The 22897-nt window shown below is 42.3% G+C and overlaps 1 protein-coding gene across 6 annotated transcripts in view; it reads left to right on the top strand.

Annotated features, from left to right (window-relative positions):
• Window positions 1–7219: 7219 nt before the first annotated feature.
• VWA3B (von Willebrand factor A domain containing 3B) overlaps window positions 7220–22897 on the top strand; it is a 93038-nt gene continuing 77360 nt past the window's right edge. For 5 of the 6 annotated variants that reach the window (XR_008319173.1, XM_053307847.1, XM_053307845.1 and 2 more), the window contains exons 1-5: window positions 7357–7566; window positions 13256–13333; window positions 16953–17186; window positions 18951–19045; window positions 20245–20495. Coding sequence is in view for 5 of the 6 variants with exons in the window: in XM_053307847.1 (XP_053163822.1) it covers window positions 7563–7566; window positions 13256–13333; window positions 16953–17186; window positions 18951–19045; window positions 20245–20495 (662 nt within the window). In the remaining variant the exon portion in view is untranslated. Of the gene's footprint in view, window positions 7321–7356; window positions 7567–13255; window positions 13334–16952; window positions 17187–18950; window positions 19046–20244; window positions 20496–22897 lie in introns of those variants that run through there. The other variant, XM_053307844.1, reaches the window with a different exon arrangement.

Below are 22897 nucleotides of genomic sequence, written 5' to 3'. Positions count from 1 at the left end.
TTTTATTTATTTGAATAGATGCCATCCAGCCCTGGTGATTTGCTAGTTTTCAGTTTTTCCAGACAGTTTATTTAGAGTCTCCTTGTGTCCCCAAGTTGTTACCTATGTCATAGAACAATGACATTATTTAAGATGGGAAGGTTCTTAGTGAAAACAAATTATATTGATTGTATAAAGTTCCTCCTATGGAGAAATGCCATTTTAGCAAGTTGTCATTAACCACACGGATAAGGTCAAGTAATTTCATTGCTGAAAACATTTGTTGAACTGTAATAATTTGCTCAAGCAGTTTGTGGGAACCTTATTTGTTTCCTAATGTTTAGCAAGTGTTTGCAAGACATTTTAACATTAAAAAGAGAAAAACATTTATCTTTAAAACTCCTTTACCTTCATATAGTTGAGAATTGAACAGAATATTTCTTTGGTTGCAGAAACACCAACAGTATGGGGGCATTTAGGGATCTACAGGAGTCATGACAGACTTGCATTGGTCTGACATCTCCAGTCAAATAGTGTTGTGTATCTGTTGCAATCAGAGCAACAGTCTTCAACACAGAGAGCCAGTGTGGGGTAGACTATTCTACAGTTGAGGGGGAAATGTGGGGTCTAGACTAGGAAGAATACAATCTATTGGTTGGCATTTTTCCTCTGAGCCCACCTGCAGTTCCTTCAGTTTCCTAACTCTGTAAGTTAGATTGTCTCATCAACTGTCAGGGTTGCAAAGAGATTTCCCCACAACCTAATTATATTGTACAATTGCGTGTAATTGCTTACAATTTGTAAGCTGTTTAGGAAGCCAATCTTGACTGAAAGGTGGGGTGTAAACAACAGAATGAATGAATCAATGATTAGGTTTGGATATTCCTAGGTTCAAATTCCCACTAGAGCTCCCCTTGGGTCAATCACTATATCACAGCCTAATCTACCTAACAGGGTTGTTGTGGAGATCAAATGGGGATGAGGTGGCAGGGTGGATCCGTGTGCATGGTTGCCCTGAGTTCCTTACATTAAATGTAATAAATTAATAACTTCTCATAGCCAAACTTTCATCCCTTGATATTTCCTTTAAGTGTGAAATCATTATGCTACAATATCCTTAAAAGGGAATGATAATATGCCATTTTAATGGTAATGTATGAAGATCTGCAATTTGGCACCATTTCAGAAAAATGAACAACTGTCCCTATAACTGTCTCCATTTTGGTTCATATTGGTACAGGCATTGCAAAGTTGATAGGTGGGACACACACACACACACACACACACACACACACACACACACACACTATGCTGGATGATCTCATCATAAGCGTAGCTAATTTAAGGAAAGTAGGCTAAAAAAGATACAGACATGCCAGAAACAAACTTTGTTTTATCAGGTAACCAACAGGCACTCAGTTCTGGTTTTTATTTATTTATTTAACATATTTTATACCGCCCAAAATGTATGTCTCTGGGCGATTTACAACAAAATAAAAACAGAAAAAGTAAAACATGAGTTAAAACAAAAAACCAAAAAGTTTAAAACATTACAACAATTAATTTTTTAAAAAATAATATTTTAAAACAGCATTAAAACCATTAAAACAATATTAATTAAAAGCCTGGGTGAACAGATGCATCTTTAAAGACTATTTAAAAGCTGTCAGAGATGAGGAGGCTCTTATTTCACAAGGGAGCACATTCCAAAGCCTCGGGGCAGCAGTGGAAAAGGCCCATCCCTGAGTAGCCACCAGAGGAGCCAGTGGCAACTGCAGATGGACCTCTCCAGATGATCTCAATGCACGGTGGGGTTCATGACAAAGAAGATATTATCTTAAATACCCAGGGCCCAAGCTGTTTAGGGCTTTATAGGTTATGATCAACACCTTGTATTTTGCCCGGAAACATATCAGCAGCCAGTGTAGCTCCTTCAATATGGGAGTAATATGGTCTCTCCGAGATGACCCAGAGACCAACCTGGCTGCTGCATTCTGAACCAACTGTAGTTTCTGGACTACATTCAAGGGCAGCCCCACATAGAGTGCATTACAGTAATCCAGTTTGGAGGTTACCAGCAGATGTACTACTGTTTTGAGGTCGTTCATCTCAAGAAATGGACGCAGCTGGCATAGCAGCCGAAGCTGATAGAAGGCACTTCTGGCCACTGCCTCAAACTGGGACACCAGGGAGAGGATTGGATCCAGAAGCACCCCTAGACTGCACACTTGTTTTTTCCGCAGAAGTGTGACCCCATCCAGAACAGGCAGATCAAAATTGTCTCTTGAGTTTCGACCCTGCACAAAGAGTACCTCCGTCTTATCTGGATCCAGTCTTAGTTTGTTATCCCTCATCCAGCCCTTCACTGCCTCTAGGCAGGCATTTAGGGAGGTTATGCCCTTACCTGATGATGCTGACATGGAGAAATAGATTTGGGTGTCATCAGCATACTAATAGCACCCTGCACCAAATCTCCTTATGATCTCTCCCAGCGGTTTCATGTACATGTAACAACATCAGAGACAATATGGAACCCTGAGGCACACCATACAAAAGTTCAGATTTTGAAGAAGAGCAGTCTCCAAGGGACACGGTCTGGAACCTGCCCTGTTTCAAATAGTTATTGGAAAACAGACACAAAAGGAGAACGTTTTATATATATTAGCAAAGTTCTCTTATTAGAAGACAGCTTCAACTAGAAAACCAAGAACAAAAATGCACATGATCTCACACCTATGCACATTACATACATTGATAGACATTATACACAATGCACATTACACAAAATGACATTAGCCCTATTCATCCATTATGTTGCATGTGTGTACAGGTGTCTGTACATGTACATGTTATTGGGCCCATTTGGACAATACTTCTTTAAGCAGCTCAACCACATGCAATAAGGATGTGTGCACATTCTTCCACCCCCTCCCAGCAAGCACACTAGTTTAAACTAATATTTGGACAGAATGTAGAGGAGCAGTTCATATGAACCATCCCCCCATGTGATTAGTGAAAGGTACCTTGGGCTATTGAGAGTGGGGAGATGTGCACATGTCCTTACCATATGTGGTTGAAGATGTATTATGTAATATAAATACATCAGATGAAGTGGACTGCAGGCCACGAAAGCTTTTGCTACAATATATTTATTAGTCTGTAAGATGTCATGCAACTCTTTGTTGTTTTTGCTGCAACAGACTAACCTCTGAAAGATGTCACCAGCTTATACCATCCAAGAAAGTTGGAGAAGCATGCTATGGAAATGTGTCAGGTATAGGTGTACTAAATGGGATTAATTGGATTTCTTCCTTCCCTACAGTTCTATGATTCTGTAATTCCATTATTCTTTGAAAGCAGTGGGATAGTTGCAAGTTCAGAAGTGCAGGCTCTCTCCATGATAGTCCCCATGGCCATGCCCACCTTGACAACCAGAAAAGTCAGATATTTAAAAGGAAATTATTATATGTTCTATACTTTTTCTATTAAAGCGGCATAAGGGTGCCCCTTTAGTTAAAAAAGTTCCGCCATGATACACCTCAAAATTCTATTGCTTATAAATATGACAACTGTTGAGCCAATAACTTGAAATGTGGTATGTGTGATCTGAATGTCTACATAAGTGCCTAATTTAAAGGACTGCCACAGCTACAGCAAGTTTAAAAAGTGCTGAAAATTGATCCTTTTTTGCCCAGATTTTATCCAGGCATATCTTATATTGTTCTCATATTTTGATGAAAATGACTAACATAATTTGATCAGGCTTGTCTAGGAAGGCAATCCTTTGTTGGTTTGAGAATTATTAAAATTATACAGAGCAGTGATTCAAAAGTTACTAAGGTTATCTTGTCCCATTAAAGTCTATGGCTAGCATGTGCTGGCAAGATTATACAGAGCATGTCTGGTTTGTCAGTGAAGCTAATGATTATCAGCACTCTGAGACTGGCAGCAGGAGACAGCTAGTGCAGTGTTCTCTCTAATTTTTTTTCATCTGTGTGCAGAATGAGTTTTGTTCTGGGCGGGAGAATCAAGGCAGTGTGTACACACATACATTCAGAATGGGGCCTTCCGGATACAAGTGGGCATAAAAAAACCTTGTGAATGCAGGCATGTGCACACACCTTGGAGGGGACACTGAGCTAGTGGCAGGGACGCAAAGGGCAATCTCCTCTGAGGGCAGATAATTCTGCTGCATAGGGCCTCAGCAGAAAATTTAAATCAAGCTTCATGCAGAGATGGCACAGAATTGCTCACCACCAGGAGCTTTCCCAGATACCAGGCTTTACAGTGGGTTTTCTGTGCATTCTAAGTTGCCCCCCTCAAATGGACACAAAAAGTGGATTTTTTAAACCATGGATATAAATCAGGCTACACTCTTAAAACACAAAGAAAAATCCAAATCGTGTGTGAAGTGCTCCCTGATAGCTCGTAGGGACTTCAGGGTATATCTTGCTGATATGTTGGTGGACATGCGAGCTAAAGGCCAGGTGTGAAAAACTTCCAGAGGGACTAGCTGGAATAAGGTAAGGTGAGAGTAGTGACCTGTGCACTGCAGTTAAGTGCTTGATGCTCACAAGACTTTTTAATTATACAATTACTTTCTCAAGCTACAGAATCTGAGAATTGCTGCCGTAATGCTGGGATGTACATGTACATCCTGAATAGGGTCGTAGATAGTGGAGAGGGGCCCCGTGTTCGCCCCTCTACCTGGAGGCCCCATAGAGTGATGGAGATAATGAAGAAAATAGGGAGGAGTGGAGCTGAGGGGCCCTCAGGAGCTGGGGCCCGAGGCTCTTTGAACCCATCCGCTCAATTATAGCTGCACCCCTGATCCTGAAGTGTAACTGTAGAGGTCTATAAAATCATGCATGGAGTGGAGAAAATGGATAGAGAGAAATTCTTCTCCCTCTCACATAACACTAGAACCAGTGGTCATCCCATGAAATTGATTGCCAGGAAATCTAGGACCAACAGATGGAAGTATTTTTTTAACATAACGCATAATCAACTTGTGGAATTTTCTGCCACAGGATGTGGTAACAGCCAACAACTTGGATGGCTTTAAGAGGGGCTTGAATCACTTCATGGAGGAGAGGTCTATCAAACAGCTACTAGTCGGAGGGCTATAGGCCACCTCCAGCCTCAAAGGCAGAATGAATCTGAGTACTAGTTGCAGGCGAGTAACTGCAGGAGGGAGGGCATGACCTCAAGTCTTGCCGGTAGGCTTCCAGTGGCATCTGGTGGGCCACTGTGTGAAACAGGATGCTGGGCTAAATGGTCCTTGAGTCTGATCCAGCAGGGCTGTTCTTATGTTCTAACAAGGTCCCATTCATCTATCTAGCAATCCCTGCTAACGGGGCAACGAGATACCTTTTAAAGTGGTGGCCCTCTTATACTTAGCATTTGTTCTCTTCAGCACAGCATAACATCCCTCCAGTGGCTATTGATTATGATTCTTTTGAAGACTGTGAAGTTCTTCCCACAATCAAGTGGGAAGGGCTATCCTGTTATGTGGGGAAGAAGCCCGAAAGTGCTTACCTCCCCACAGATGAGCAAACAGAACTCCCCTGCCAGATGAGCAGTGACTTCGCTCAGGCGCTCCTGTCTTGAGCCTGGCCACGGCTTGCCCGATAGCTCCGGGGGTCAGATGCAGGGAAACACCGCCGCATGTTGCCCCGCCCCCCGGAGCCCCAGTAAGGCACTGCACAAGTGCTCAGTACATTCTTGGGGTTCCCCTTCCCAAGTATGTCCACTGCGGCTGCAAGCAGCCATGGCAGACACACGACCAAAAAAACAGGTTTAGGAGAGTGCTCACTCTCAGGGGCAGAGCCACCACTGGGTGAACGGGTTACCCCTGCTAACTTGGGAAAGAGGCACCATTTAACGTGGTGATTCTCTTTATTTAGCAGGGGGAGAGTAACTGGCCCTATCGACCCCCAGCACAGTACCTCCAGTGACTGTTGCTGGTGTCTGTCTTATGTTTCTTTTTAGATTGTGAGCCCTTTGGGGACAGGGATCCATCTTATTTATGTATTATTTCTCTGTGTAAACCTCCCTGAGCCATTTTTATAGAAATTGAATAAATACATAAAATAAATAAAAGAACCCAGGCAGCCACCAATCAGGGGCCGCACCTCACAGCCCCGACACCCCCTGCATCTGACGTCAGATGCTGGGGGCATTATTTCGCTCACAAACAGAACTGTGCGGCCCTGTTTGGAAACGAAATTGGCCTGCGCTGCATTGGCAGCAGGGGCCAGAGTGACTCTCCCTGCCTTTAAAGGCAGGAGAGCCGCTCCTGGCCTTGATGCCAACGCAGTGGGGCCCATCTCCCTTCGGAACGGGGCCATGCAGCCCTGTTTGGGAGGGAGACCATGCCGCATCTCTGATGTCAGATGCAGGGGGTGGGGCCAGGGGGCCATGGTGGCGGCCGAACATGGGCCACTGCCAGCCTCGCTCCGCGCCTGCTCACTCTGCTAACCTTGTTTAAGGGGAGGCATTTGGGCAGGCTTGCCTCCGGAAGCTGTGCGGCTTCGGTTGCTGCGCATGAGCAGCAGAAACCAGGCTGGCCTCCCTTAGCCTGGTTTCTGCTGCTCTTGTGAATCGCCTCTGTGAACCCCTTTGGAACATGGAACCATTTTCTTATTTCTTTTGCTACATACACCCTTGTGAACCTTTTCTTGAGAAACAGTATATTACAGTAGCACATGCACACTGGCAAACTCACATAATAGACGTATGCATACAGGAAAGTTCATAAAGGATCACACACACACAGGTCCAGTTCTGGAATAAAGTAGCACCACCACAGCTAAAGGCTCCTACTCCTTGAACGTTCCCATCTCATGCTCTGTCCTTATCTTAGAGGTGATAAGTTGATAAGGAAACGGTTTGGGATAGGCTGAGAAATGCACTCCGCACATGTTCAAAGGTTTAACATTACTTCACACTTTCAGGGGTTGAGCAAGCAAGCTCCTAGCTATAATTAAGCTTGCTGAGGGCGAAACATAGAGTCGCGCTCCCGTTTGCAGACACTTTAAGCAGAAATAAACAATATCGTGCCTTTTACAGGGCTATATTTCTTGCTCCAGAAAGACTCTAAGGTGAGACTCCTCCTGCTGTGCCCAACTAGACTCTGCTGGAGCTTCTCCTGTATGTAAGGGCGGGCTCCGGAAAGCCCTCCCCTCCCCGGCCGGCCTTGGCTTAGCAACCAGCCTATCTCCAGCGTCAACAAAAGTCGAGCAGCTGCAAAAGCGACGGCATTCACGGCGACAGCCCCGACTGCGCCTTAGAACTCACTGCTCCAGTTCATCACAATGGGCTAAAGGTGGCCAGAACCAGGTGAGGTGAAGCGACGGGACGGGGCGTGGCGTGGCGTCTGCAAGGGGCGCTAGCAGCCCCGTCTTGTCTTATATGGGGAACCCCAGAATGAGCAGAAAGCTACAAGCCTCGGCTGGTTAATGCCACGAGTCCTTCTTTCAGTCTAGCTGAGTGAGGCGTTTCTTGGATTGATTTTTCTCTCTCCTCCCCTGGCAATTGTTTCGGGGGTACCAGCGGGACTACTTGATGATCCGAGAGCAAAAATGAGTGAGATACTTGCGGATTATCCATATTTTATAAATAATATTTTAGTTTTTCGTTAGTTAAACTTTTGCTCTTGAAAATGCTAGCACTCTGCATACAGGGCTTATAGAATCATAGGGTCTGGGCCCGTGAACCGTAGAGCTGAGATCTAGTTCCACACTCTACACAACCTTACCTTACCTACCATTTACCAATAGATCAGTCTAGCAATTCAGACGATTATGTTCTACAAGTAGACAGCAGCTCTCTACACTATATAACAATTATCAACAACCATTCCTTTCTTTTCCCTGGATATGGATGCCAAGGGGAACCCTGAAATGGCTTTTTCACCTTTCAGAATGGAGAATCTTTGCCAGATTCAGTTTCCCCTAGTGCAATATTGCTGTGGTAGAAGAAACTGTGTTCCCATGGAATGCCTTTCTCTTGCACAACTCTTTCAGCAAATGTTGCACTCAATTCAGTGAGTTGCTCCCAGGTAAGATTGGATAGGATTACAGTAGTGATCCCGCTAACAGGGATTCCCAGATGTTGTTGACTACAACTCCCAGAATCCCTGTTGGATTACAGCCTTACAGGTAGTGAAACTTTCTCAGGATTTGGGTCTGGTGGTCTTACCCCTGGTTGATGAAGTGTGACTGAAGAAAGAACATTCTTTTAAAACACATTTAAGTCTTGTCACACCCTCATCCAAAAGAGAAACAGGAAAATGTCAATGTCATCTGTAAAGTGCATCTTTTTATCCTTTTTTTTTTGGTAATCTCATCTGTAAGGTACAGTCTTCTGCAGTTGGGCTTCTGTAATTGAGTCCAGAATCCTGAACTCCCAATGGGATTACTGTGAGCATTCTGAATGGATCCACACATTCCCAGTTTTGGGAATCATTGTACACAGCTGTTTTTGACTCAAGTTAATTTAAAGTGTGAGATCTGTTTTCTGCATCTTCTCTGCTGGAATCTGTTTTTGTGTATTTTCAAGTTTTCATGCATTATGTTTCTGGCTTGGGTCTTCTTTGTAAAGCAGGGCTAAACAACTTTGGCCCTCCTGCAGATGTTGGACTACAACTCCCATAATCCCTCACTCAGTTTTGGCCACTGACTGGGGATGATGTCCAACAACAGCTGGAGGGTCAAAGTTGTGCAGCCCTGCTGTAGAGGGTGATGGACAGTTGCTGTCCGAATAGCACTACAAGCTAAGGATAAGGACATTGGCCATTTTGTTACTGACTTCAGTGCAGCATCCAGTGTGCTCTATTTTCATAGATTTGCAAACAGATGTTGGCATCAGACTTCTTATATGGTTGCTTGTGATGAGAATTAATAACAAGGCTTAAAAACATCATGGTAGCAATATATTATTTTAAAGAATTTTAAATTGTTGTAATGTTTTAAACTGTTCATTTTTGTTTTTACTAATGTTTTACTTTCGGTTTTTATTTTGTTGTAAACCGCCCGGAGACGTAAGTTTTGGACGGTATAAAAATATGTTAATAAATGAAATAAAATAAATATAATTTTTATAGGTAATTTTTGTTCTTCCTTTTAACAATTGTATTTCTATCACCTCTCTCCCAGATGCTGTTTCTTTTCCTGTTATTGTTTTAGATTTTATTCCACCATATGTCCAAAGCTCAGAATGGATCACTGAATAAAAATTATTTCCCTCATCAACATAAAAGTGCATTCTTGTATGAGACTTGCGTTTTGGGCGGTATGCAAATATGTTAAATAAAAATAAAATAAAATAATACATTCTAAGGCTGCAGTCTTTATGTATGCTACTTGTTATTAAGCCTTGTGTAATTTACTGCACCATCCTATCTGTGTTTACTGAGAAGTAAACATTTTTACTGAGATATACTGTGTTCAGTGGGGCTCCCTCTCTTGTAGGCATGTTTAGGATTGCAGCCTTAGTGGGACTGACTTCTGCCTGTGTAAATTTTCTTAGAATTACACTGTAATCCATCCCACAGTGTCTAGAGAATTGGGGTTCCATGTGTGGTATGGTTTTGTGAGCCTTTTGTTGTGGGATACATAATCTTTCTTACACAGAAGTGATATACATGTAAGAGAAATCCATCTTTTTGTTAAGTGACCCGCGGCCCAGTTCTCTGGAAGTTATCACAATATTGAAAACATATGAGGTGAAAGCCTCAACAGGTTGAAAAAGAAAAACACACAAACAAAAAGCTTCTTTCCCCATCCACTCCTGCTCCACAGGAGATTATGATTATCTTAGTTAATATTCCTATCCCACCCTTCCTTGAAGGCGCTTGGGATGGCATACAAGGCTTCACCTTTTTTATTCCCACAACAACCCTGTATGGTAGATGAGGCCGAGATAGTGACAGGCAGGGTCCCCCAGTGAGGCTCATAGCTGAGTTGGGATTTGAAGGTCTCCTTTCTTGTTGTCCAACACTCTAACCACTATAATATATCGGCCAATTTGATTTGTGGTTTGGTCTCCCAGCATGTTTTTCTTTAATTGAAAAGCAGCTGTCCAGCAACAACGGCAGGCCTGTAGCCATTCTGAAAGTTGTTTTTGGTGGGTGGGAGGAGACAGCTTGCAGCCTGGAGCATGTATACTTATTTGTTTAAAAATGGAGGGGGACAGAGAAAAATTAAGGGGGCCTGGGCCTGTCCAAGCAGGGCAACAGCAGCACCGGTGTGGGAGAGGGTGTTTAATACTTCCCCACATACTGTCTGCCCAGTCAAAATTTTCCCCTGCAGATTGTTGTTTGCTCCACAGGGAAAACAAAACAGTAGGAGCAATTTTGACTGGGCAAACAGCATCAGGGAATAGGGGTTAAATGCCCTCTGTATCCCACTGCTGTGAGCAAATTTGCAGCACTGGGTCCATGTATTTGCTCCCCAGAATGCATTTCATTTGGACAGGGAGAACCAGGTGCAGTTCATCTTCATAATGGTAGTTTGTCTCTCACACTTCTCTTGCAAGGGATCATGGCTAATGATGATGACTGGCCTTCCCTTCTAGACAGAAATGCCAGTGTTGGTTGGGCAGGGTGTTTCCTAGCTGAAACAGAAGTCTGGTGATAGTTATCCCCAGGAACCAAGTGTTGTTCATGTTCTTCTCTAGCTTATTCTGTAAGGTGGTGTTGATATATGTTGTCATTGTGGTTTAATGCACAGAGGACCAAGCTTTAGGGAAGGAGACGACTGGGTTAACTTTGGATTTGTTCTGGTTCCGTGACTGGGATAACCTCCACATAAAGGGACAATGTTTATAGTGGCTATAATATATACTAATTTAATTTAGTAAATTAAGGTAGATTTGTCTCCTAACCTGGTTTTAACTTCCATCCCCCAAGTTAGATTCAAAAAGCTGTATTTAGGCAACCTCCCAAGTTTTGCAGTGTTTTGCTTGGACTCTTGCCAGTTTCTTGTCTTGAATCCTTAAGCTACTAAGCAGGGGCATAACTACTATTAGGCAAGGGGAGGCGGCTGCCTGGGGGCCCCCACGCCTCGAGGGGCCCCCCAGAGGCAAGTCACATGTGAAGTGTGTGTATCGGTGAGGGGCCCATCTTAAAATTTTGTCTCTCGGCCCACTCCAGCCTCGTTACGCTCCTGCTACTAAGCTTCCTGAGAACACCATGCATTTATTATAGGCTATATAGTTTTCCTAGCACAGATGGCTGCATCTGTTTAAATTTTAAAATTCACAACAAGCAACAACTCAAGGGACATACTTATATGTTCACCCAAGAAGGCTGATTTGATGAACTCTTTCTGAACTTTCAGAGTGAATCTAGAGCGGTTTAAAATTTTGGGCTTAAGGTAAACCTCTTAATTATTATTTTTCCAACTAGCTTGGCTGTCCCTCAGCTGGAGCTGAATTTGTCTTGATAATTTCTAATTATATTATTTTGGTTAGACCCATGTTCTTCCCAATTTACTATAAAATTTTCTGCACAGTTAACGTAAATCAACTGTTCAGCTAATATGGAATTAATATTTTAAAGTGAAAAGGTTTTGTATAGTCAAGCCTCTGAACAGCTGTCATATAACATGGCACTTGGATCTACCTTAGAAATAACTTTGTAAGTTATTTTCCATTCTGTGTGTAACACTAAAATTAGTTTGTAGTGATTCCTGGTAGATTCCTACCCCATGTGAATGAATATTGTTAATCACAATGATCTTTTAAACACAACATGATTTACAGTCCTAATCTAATTCATACTTGATGCCTTTTGAGGCTAATTTTACAAACTGAGGGATTGAGGTTGATGAGCAGTGATTTGTCCAAGTCATTTAGGACTGCTTCACACTTCACAGACACCTGCTTCACAGACAGAAGGGTTTTTAAAAAAGTAATGTGACAACCCTACATATGTATGCATAGTTGTGATTGACAGCAACTTCCCAACGTGTGTACATGTTGTGACTGACATACATGTTGGACAGTCACAGTTCATGATCTACATAATAAAATCATAGTTTTTGTGCAGCACTGTAGAGAATCATGCAAATTCTTATAAGGAAGTTATCTTTGTGTGCAAATTTTATAATGTGAAGTCAGTGAATCATGGAATGATCAGAACCCAGTTCCCATTCTGATCCTCTTGTTAATGAACTGTAGTGGTTCATGTTACCTATAATCAATGCTTCCATCTTACTAGTAGCAAAATGCATGTCTTAATATTATTTGGGACTTCAGCCAAAGGGTAACTATTTGCACAAGATCTCCAGTGTTTACCTACAGGACATTTTGAAGTGCTTATTATTTAAGGTATCAATAAACTTTTTGTTCTGTCTTCCTTGATTAAAATCGCCCTAGTGACTATTGGACCTGGTTATTTTTATCTATACAATTTGTCCATATAACTGAAAAGACTCTGTGCTGCAGTGATTCAGAAAAATTAGATGCTTCTAGAAAAACAGCCTCCATTTGTGGTTTGAAAAGGTACAGCAGAAGTCTTCTGCTTGTCTGTTTCAGCTCTTGGCTTTGGGCTTATTGAGTATTCATTCTATCTCAGTCTCAGGTCTCCATATGAATAACGGAGATTAGAAGAGTTGGGTATCTCATAGGGTTCTTGCATGAATAATTGTGACAAGGAAATGTTGTTTCTTCAGTTGACCTCAAGGATAAGTTAAGTTGTATAACTGAATCTGGACAACTTACCTTGAAACAATGAGTTTTTTACTGTGTGTACGCCACCTAATGGTGCAGCGGGGAAGTAATTTGCCTAGGTAGCAAGAGGTTGCTGGTTTGAATCCCTGGTGATATTAGGCAGCAGCAATATAGGAAGATGCTGAAAGGCGTTATCTCACACTGCACAGGAGATGGCAATGGTAAACCCCTCCTGTATTCTACCAAAGAAAACCACAGGGCTCTGTGGGCGCCAGCAACGCAACTCTACCTTTACTTTACGCTTTAGAAAAGACCCATCCATGCACATGCTATGAGAGATTTCTATATGCTTTTTGTATTCTTTTTTCTTGTCCTCTCCTTCTCCTCTTTTTAAGTACGAATGCTGCCTAGAAGGATGCATAACTAATCTCATTGAATCCGGTAGAAGCAGCCTTGGAGGTAAATATTAATACAGTTGAAGCTGAAGCGGACTTTTATTTCTTCATCTTGTCTCTAAAATATTGGAACAAGTGAGGATTATAGCAACAGGTGATATCAACATAACAACAATGCAATTTTTTTTTATTCTTCATATTTTAAGAGGAACATAAAAGAAAACAAAAAATCGATGCAGCTAGAATGATTGGCAACTTGAATAAACAGAGTGCCTGGAGTGAACGTGAGTATTTTAATACACTGATATTTCATAGAATGATTTACAGCTGAAAGATATATTGATTCATGTTTTAAGCCTTAGATGACATTTTGCTAACATTATACCCCAATATCATAGAGCAGTGTCTCTGCAAAGAGATTTTCTCTGTAGTTGCTCCTGAGCTGTGTGGAATGCACTCCCTGCAGAAATCCATAATATGAATTCCAGGGGCATAGGAGGTTTGGTGTGGGCCCAGAGACAAGATTTTAAAATGTCTGCCCCCCCCCCCCAGCTCAGCTCATGAAGTAAAGAAATCTTAAATGAGGCTGAATAGTGGTAACAAAAAGCATAGTAAAATGTTTATATATCTATATCTCTCCTATGTGCCACAATAGAACATCATCCTAAATTATTTTTTTAAAGGTTTTGTAAATTGTGGACGATGCAAGTCATTTAATGGTACTAGAGAAAAACATGCTGTTCTGGTAGCTCCAGGTCTTAACACTCACATCAGTTTTGGAGGATGAATACAACTGAAGGAAGCCCGGGCGGTTGCACGGCTGGGGGAGTCAGTCATGTGACTTGACTCTAGGGGGCCCCCCAAGGCAGTGGGCCCCCAGACAATTGTCTCCCTTTGCCCTATTATAGTTATGTCCCTGCTGAATTCATTATTGGCCTTCAGGAGATCTCTCAAAACCTGGCCTGGCCTTCCAGGGTTTTTAAACTGTTATAAATGTTTTTAATCTGTTGTAACCTGGTTTTCCAGAGTTTTTAAACTGTGTTGAATGTTTTTACTGTTAATTGTTTTATGGTGTCTTATAGTCTCTGTTTTTAACTGTTAATTGATTTTAATTGTTTTGTTTTAATGTAAACCGCCCTGAGCCATTTTTTGGAAGGGTGGTATAGAAATCAAACAAACAAACTGTACATAATTCTAGGCTTGTGCACCACCCAGATCAATGCCAAACTGATAACGATATGCAAAAAAATAAAACAAATCACCTCCCCCGACACTATAGGAATTGGTATCGGGTGGGCATTGACCTGATAATTTACTGATAAGTCCCATCGGAAGCCTCCAAGCTGGCTGTGGACCTCCTCTAAGCACTGCACCCCTGAAATCGGGGAGATGGGGTGCAAGTTAACCCCCCCAGAGAGCACCCATGCTTCATGGGATGTTACCGTGGCCCCCACCCCTCAATTTCAGGGGTTCCAGGGCTGCAGCTGGTTTGGAAAGACTTTTTCTACGAGCTGGCTCCCAACCTGGACTTTAAGTACTGCACCCATGAAATTGGGGTGGGGAGGCTAAGCTAGTCCTCCAGGAAGCTCCCACTGGGCCAGTGGGTGCTTCTTAGGGGATTACTTCCCCACTCCCCAAATTTGGAGATGCAGTCCTTAAAAACCAGCCTGGAACTGGCTTGGAGAGAAAGTCTCTCTCCAAGCCACTAGGCTGGTTCCCCCCCCCCCAATATTATTATCGGAAGTAGAAGTATTTCTGAAAGCATAGCAGGGATTTTAGTTGGCATTCCGACTATCAAGGCTGTGCACTGTTGCATCAGAAATTCTTCCGATAATGCCCGATAGTCATCATATTGGCCCAATCTTCCTATTGGACTGAAACAGTTGCACAGGCCTACAAAGCTCTATTTCATTATTGTGGCCAGGGTCACCTTTTTCAGGAGATGAACTAGGTCTGATGGCCTCGGCACCCAGCCCAACCCCCAGCTGGGTGTCACCCCACCTGCCTGCTGCTGGTCCACTACTACCACCCATCCTCCTCTCCAGTCTCCACTGTTACACCACCCTCTTCTTTCTTCTTTCCCCAGTCAGTGCCCTCCCCCTTTTGGCCATGCTCCTTCTGCTCACATCAGCCCCACTCCTGCCCCAATTAAACTGCTCTTCCCTCAGCTTCCTGTTTCTAGTCCGTTCGCTAATCTGCTCACTTCCTTCACCCACCCTGCTCTGGATTTTTTGGTTTCTTTATTTCCTGTCTCCTCCCAGTGGTTTTCCTTTCCTTAGTTTTCCTTTCCTTAGCCTTCCTCTCCACACAGCTCTTCCTGCCCTTAAGGACAGTATGAGGTTTAATCCCAGTCAATTTGACAACATTCTCTTCCTCACAGATATCGATTGCTAAAGCACTTCACCATGGGTGTCCAGGGCTAGGCGGGGGTGGGGGTGGGTGGGAGACAAGGGGAGCAGCTTTCCCCCGTCAATTGAGAAATTCCCATTGAATTCAATGGGACTTACTCCCAGGTAAATGGGCATAGGCTTGCAGCTTTTGTCCTTCTGGAAAAAATCCTGCAGACACCCATGTACCTCACTTCACAAGGTTCAAGAGCAAAACAAGCTGTATGTTTGGGTGTGGGGAGAGGGATGGCAGAGAATCAGAGGAGCTAATGACGGTGGAAACAGGATGGCCAATGGACATAAAAAGAAACCGAGGAAATCGTGAGTAGTTGAGGCACAGAGTTGAAAGGAGTGCTTGAGTGAAAAACTGGGACAGAGACTTGGAACAGAAGGCGTAGTCTGAGGGCTGGCAATAAGGAAGTGGACAGTCAATGGTGGCAAACCTTGAAGAGTATTGAGAAGGCGGCAGGATGGGGGGCATTCTTTTTTTTCATAGGAACTCTACATAGACCTTCCAGCTTCTATAGGAGATCTGGAAACTGTGGATGGAAATATGAGTGGGAAGATAATTGAGGGACAGACTGATGGGCTGGTAGTGTGCGCACACACAGGAACAGATGCATGTCTATTAGTTAAGGGTATATTTAAGTGTGTGGAAAAGAAAATGTGTGATTTATCTGCTAACAGATGTTGGTGAAAGGGCCATTTGTCACTTTCTCTCCTTCCCCCCCCCCCCTTTGTGAAGCAGGCAGTTTTACAGTAGAAGACACCCTCTAGTTAAAGGAAACTATCCTTCCATTTATCCTCTGCATCATAATTTTTGCGCACAACAATTGAGGCCCCTTTAGTAGCCTCAATTTATACCTCCTTTAGAGTTTATACCCTTTATACCTCCTTTATACCTCCTTTAGAGTTGTTAATATCTGCCTACAGTTACCATGTTGTTCAGAGTACGATAAGATTAACTGGACTGCACTGAAGTATGTTAAAGTGCAGTTTGTTTGTTTCTGTACCTGTCGGTAGATGAGGATATTGCTTTTTCTTAGCAGTTTTTAAAAAAAACAAAACTGATCAAACGTTTCAAGGAGTGTTATAGGCTATATGGCTTCTCTAGCCTTTATTGGAGGTGGGGGCTAAGAAAGTATGAGGATGGGAGCTGAGATCTCTTCCACATTAACTGGAAAGGTGCTAAGGCACCCAATGTTTCTGTACCAGAAGTGTGTACATGTGAGGGATGGCTAATCAGCCTAATTCCAAATTCAGCTCCATTCTAGGTAGGCTGAAAACTTTTCAGTTGTACATGGAAGGAGAGGGAGAGAGAGAGAGAGAGAAGGATGAAGTGAGGATATTCAGAATTAATGACACTGTCCGTCAGAGTGTTTTAAATAAAGACTCATAAGAATACAATAAAATATATTGAAAAATAAGTTGGAGGAAGAAGAAATGTTTGGGGAAAGAAGAAAATATGTTACACTGTTTTACTATAAATTCTGCTTACAGCATTTTCTTTTTATAGAGGCTCATTTTGATAGAAAGCCTAAAAGAGATGCTAAAAAATCTAATTTGCCCACTGCCTGCGAAATGCACTCTGAAGAAAAAGAAAGGAGACGTAATATAGATGGTATTCAGTGGGACGTGGATGTGCAGCCTCTCATATCCTCCACCAAATGGCTTCACCTTCATGGACTCAAGAGGAACAAGTTATCTCTTTCTCAAATTTTATCCCAAATTGGATTTCAGCACAGGGAAGGTAGGGTATAAAGCAAGTAATTGGGAAAATCAGATGTTGACTTTGGATAACCTCCATTTTCTTTCACAATATGATACATTGTGGTTCCCTCCATAATTTCTGTTTTGGTTAACTGTGAAGAGGGAAAGAGAATGTGGATTTCCACCTTCAGCTCTGAAGCCCCTGAACAGGTGGGAGTTTGGGCCCTGTTGGCCCTTTCAACCATATTTTAATTGCTATTTGTCTTGCAAAACAAGACTTCAAAGGTTAATAGCCCAGAAAAATATTTGCCTGAGTGCCTGCACAGTGCACATACACGTCAGCCATTTGTGGCACACTGATGTCCTGAAAGAATAAAAAAGAAATTAAAAAGGAACCAGCTCTCTTCCAGTTCCAAAAACTTCCCTGTCTGGTTGCTTGGAGGTGATTCATAAGTAGCAGGTAGCAATTGTCAAACTTGCCCTGGCTACTTTTTTCCTCTTCAGGCCCTTGCCCCCTGCAGCTTGGCTGCACTCATATATATATATATGAGGCATTTATTTTTATTTATATGCCATTTAACTTGGGGGTTAAACTTTTTTTCTTTTACTGCAAAGAAACTGCCACTATAACATCTGTGACAGATGTATTGCGTCATCTCCAAGTTTCATGGAGGAGAGCCTATTCTTTCAAATGCACGGTGTGTTATCCTCAGGTAGCAGATATCTGCATATACATACCTGGGTAAAGACAGAAGAAGGGTATGAGGACTTGGAGCTTTATTACAAACTGAGATCATTAATACTAGAGTTGGGAGTGTCTCATTGCTATGCAGAATCAAATGCCATCAAAATCCAGTGAACAGGGTAAAATATTAATTCATAGGCTTGCTATGGCTGAATTTGTGACTGATCTGCTGGTAAGTGAATTGGCAAAGCAAGCTGAATTGTGTGCATGAACACCTAATGAGGGACACTTCCTGGAGTCAGATAGATTCAAATCTGCATGTGAATTTCTCCACACAGAAATCTTTTGAAACTCCTTTTTTTTGTGGTGGGGGCAACCTTCAGGTCTATTATATAATTCATTCCTGTGGAGATTCATTAGAGATTTTGGATTATCTTTTGATTATGTAAAGAAGAGACTGCTTCTTCTGAATAAGGCTCTAGCTGCAGCCAGTTCTATAGCTGCTACAACACATAATCACTGAAATTATTAAGGAGAGCCCCCCCCCAAAAAAACCTTTATTTCTAGGTGCATCAAAACAGGAGTTATATTTTGCAAGCACAATCAATCCCATTGAGAGCAAGCCCTCGTTCCTTTTCTGCATGTTGGGTCAGAAATATTTCATATTTCAATATTTCAGAAATATTCTGACTGAACATTCTGCATGTTCAGTCAGACTGCCTCATTGTAGTCAGTGGTGCTACTCTTAAGAGTACCTAGATTGCAGCTTTGGGGACTGTGGGTTTAACTTCCAAGTAAACATGCAGATATTTGGGATGCAGTAATATTGCACAAACCACCTAATGGTGTAGTGGGGAAATGTTTGACTAACAAGCAGAAGGTTGCTGGTTTGAATCCCTGCTGGTACTATATCGGGCAATAGCGATAAAGGAAGATGCTGAAAGGCATCATCTCATACTGTGCAGGAGGAGGCAATGGTAAACCCCTCCTGTATTCTACCAAAAAGAAAACCACAGGGCTCTGTGGGCGCCAGGGGTCAAAATTGACTTGATGGCACACTTTACCTTTTAATATTGCACAAAGACAACTGTGCACATGCAATCTGTATTTATGTTCTAGATTATGTGTCCATCTTGGGGAAACTTGTGGCTTCTCGATATGCAAATGGACTTTATCGTCAATACATGACACCACAAGATGGCAAGCTGTACAATGTAAGTGTGGCGGATTCATAGTTGACTGCAGTACTGCCTTTCTCACTTTTTGTAAGATGTGTTGACAGAATGAGATCACTGGAACAGAGTAATCACCTGCCATCTGGCTATAATGAAGAAGGTACTGGGTTTGATGTTTTGTTAGTTTGGACTGTTGCTTGCAGAATTCTGGATAACCTGTTGATACATAACAAAGGAATAGTCACTTTCTAAACAGAGGATGGAAGAAACATGAGACTGATTTGACTTGGAGAGCAGAAATGTCAGATGAGAGATATTGGCTTGATGGTCTAATATTAAAATTATCTAGCAAAGAACTATGGAAAGATCTTTTTCAGACTCAAAAATTCCCTTCTTGGTTATTTAGTATCAAAAGAGTAATAGTACAGAAACTAGTTTTCTTTGGGAATTTTCACAAGAACACTCTTTAGTCAATCCACCTTAAGTGGCGCAGCAGGGAAATGCTTAACTAACAAGCAGAAGGTTGCTGGTTCAAATCCCCTCTGGTACTATATCGGGCAACAACAATAAAGGAAGATGCTGAAAGGCATCATCTCATACTGCATGGGAAACCCCTCCTATATTCTACCAAAGAAAACCACAGGGCTCTGTGGGTGCCAGGAGTCTAAATCGACTTGACGGCACACTTTACTTACTTTACTCTTTAGTCACTTTTGGTCTATATACATATGTTGATTTGAGTGGTAGATACAATGCAGGTCACAATTCCAGACTTCTGCAGGCCCATTTTTACCCATTGTTGATAAATATGCACAATAATGCTCCACCTTGACCCCATGTTTGACTTTGCTTGAGAAAACAAGAACAGAATCCAGCTATTATAAGCAAATTGATCCATGTTAATATTTAACTGCTCTCAGTTCTTCATGTAGAGACTTTCTTTGATATGAATAGAAATTCCAGGTCCTAACAGGCAGTTTATTTTTACATTTATATCCTGTTCTTCTAAGGATCACAGAGTGATTGAAATTATGTTTATCCTCGCAACACCCCTGTGAGGTAGGCTAGGCTGAGAGAGAAATGACTAGCCCAGAGGAAGAGTCAGCCAGTGAGTTTCATGGCTGAATGGGATTGGGGATCTGAACTCGGGTTTTCCCCAGTCCTAGTCCAATATTCCAACCACTACATTACCTCTACTTTTCATAGGTGCTTTTAAATCTCTCTTTATTTAAATATAGCTGACAGCCAAAAAGGACCTTCTTCTTCATTTTGTGGATTGTCTGACTGGAATGATTGGACTGTATAAACAGAGGATGGAATGGCTAACCACCGAAAGCCGGCAAATATTTGGAGTGATTCAGGAACAGAGCATCACTGTTGTTCTGGATTTTGGTGCTCCTTCTAGAGAGGAATTTGATCTATGTCAAGAGGCGCTTTCTATGGTCTTTACACAGCAAGTGACCCAAATTGCCAGATTTAATGTCATTCAGTAAGTAAATTCATGTATGTCTCAATAAGGCAGAGGAAATAAACTCCTAAATCTACAATTATATAATAAGATGTATTAAATCTACAATTGTATAATAAGATATTAATGTGGCCTTTAAAAAGTTGGCTCTCCCAGATTGAGCAAGGGAAAAGCAACTGTCCATACTCATCCCAGCACAGAATCACTGCAGTGGCTGTTGTCACCCTTGGGTTTCCTTTTAGATTGTGTGCCCCTCTGGGTCAGGGAACAATGTTCTCATTCCCTTTTCTGTATAAACCACTTGGAACACTTTTTTTGTTGATAAAGCACTATAGAAACATTAATAGTCATCATAGTAGTAGTAAGATGGGATGGGCAGTTTGGAAATGTGTCAGATTTCCCTTATGGGCATAATTTCATTTTATCTGAAGTGCTGTTTCTAGAGCTACCTGGGTTAGTTGGTATAACCGCCCTGAGCCATTTTTGAAAGGGTGGTATATAAACCAACCAAATAAGTAAATAAAAATTGAATAAACAAACATGATATATGAGGCTATGTGTGGAATTTCTCCTCATTTTTGGGGTAGGATGATATAAGATCTTTAAATGGAGAAGATTTGCTTTCAAGTCATGTATATCTCTTTTCCCAAAATCTAAAGTGACACTTAACTTAAAAATAAATAAATAAATGACAGTCACACACTGGACAATTGAAAAAGTCCCTTCTTGTCAGCTGACTTTATCATTCAGCTAGGACTACCATGATCCTGACTAAATACAACCAAAACTCAAAATTTTAAGTCATCTCATCCGGATACAGAATTGGGTGTACGCTTGAAAGAAGAGCAATTTGATAAGCAACTCCCCTTGCTGCTTCTCTATAGACGTCATCTAACAATGATATACATCCTGCTTGTTTAGAGAACCTGGTCAGCAAATGAGAGGAACCACATCTATGTTTAAAGTGGTTGGTTCACCACAAGTGCAGGTTGCACAGAAGGATCCTGTGTGTCATGTGTAAAGGAGAAATTGCCAAAGTATGAAAATAGAACTTCAGACATTCTGATGCTTTATTTAAAGGTTGGACTCCTATACATGTGTTAGAAAATATGCACATTCTCTTTTGTATTTGAACCATGGTTTAATAATAGCATGCATGGCCCCAGGTCTGGATCTCAATGTTTCCATTACTTAGTAGTCTAAGCTTATGTGAAATTTTGGACCTGGGTATGAAAGCCAAATACAGTGAAGATTGATTGTATTCTGCTATGGACTATTGAGCTGAGCAAGTATCAGATGCCCCTCTAAACCTGCAATCCGGTGTATGACAACTGATTCAAGTGAGGCTGAGGTCTGATTCACACAAAACGTTTAAATGACAAAAAGCTTGCATGACACCATCTGTGTGAACAGAGCTTAAATGGCCAGCTTTTACATACAATATATGTGGAAATGGGGCAGGAACCTTCCCGAGTTGCCACTTTCATGTTTATTATGGAGAACTCATTTATTTTAATATGTGTGCATGCATCTTTTAGATATGAAGACAGTGAATGTCGATTTTTCCATCTGAAGTCAGGTGGTTTATGTATCTGAGCTCCAATAGTGGTGTAAATTGGTTCTCAATGCACATGCCTGGTTACTGCTGAAGAGTCTCCTAAAGTGGCAGATTGCTTGCTTCTGTGAACCCAGCACTCCACCCAAACTCATCACTGCCCTCCAAAACTGCTTTGGAGATTTCTTCTTCTTCTGGCACACCTGCCAGCACCTCTGCCTGCCACTTTTCCCTCCCTCCCTGCAATGTCCCACCTTGTGTCTGTTCAACAGGCAGAGAGACAGGATGTTGGAGCACCAGGAAGGGATTAAACATGCTTCCTGACACTCAGTTTCCCCATCTGTTTAAAAAAAAAAACAACAACAACAAGCAAAGGGGAGGATGCAGTGAGGAGCAGGAGAAAGCTGAGGTGGCGGTTGCCACAACTGCCAGGAAAAGAGGGCTCACTTTGCCTGCAAAAGTCTTATTGGAAGCTGCTGCTCTTGACCATTGCAAGGGCGCCGCATTGCATGAGGAGGAAGGCTGCCAGCATTCTCCTTCCTTGTGCAATGCCCTTGCAGAGCCTTGCAAGGGTCAGATTGGGAACTTCCCATATGACCCTTGCGAGGCCAAAAAGGAGGACGTTTGCCAACAGGTGCCCCTCCCCGCCACTTTATGCTCAGGCTGCTCTTGCTGCATTGCTCCTTTGTGCTGTTCCATCTATCCATCCATCCTCTCTTCCTTCCTCCACATCTGGCATGCTGAAAATTGTGGCTCCCAGCTCTGATTCTGGTAGCAGGTCCTGGGTGCCATTCACTGCAATCAGCAGAATGCAGGGTAAGGGTGGAAGGAAAGACGGTTAAGGAAAAGAGGCTGCTTGCTGGGAGCT

Source organism: Hemicordylus capensis, chromosome 3 (genome assembly GCF_027244095.1).
Source record: "Hemicordylus capensis ecotype Gifberg chromosome 3, rHemCap1.1.pri, whole genome shotgun sequence".
Lineage (NCBI taxonomy): Eukaryota > Metazoa > Chordata > Lepidosauria > Squamata > Cordylidae > Hemicordylus > Hemicordylus capensis.
Note: the sequence above shows the minus strand (reverse complement) of the source record. Positions and strands in the feature narration are given on the sequence as shown.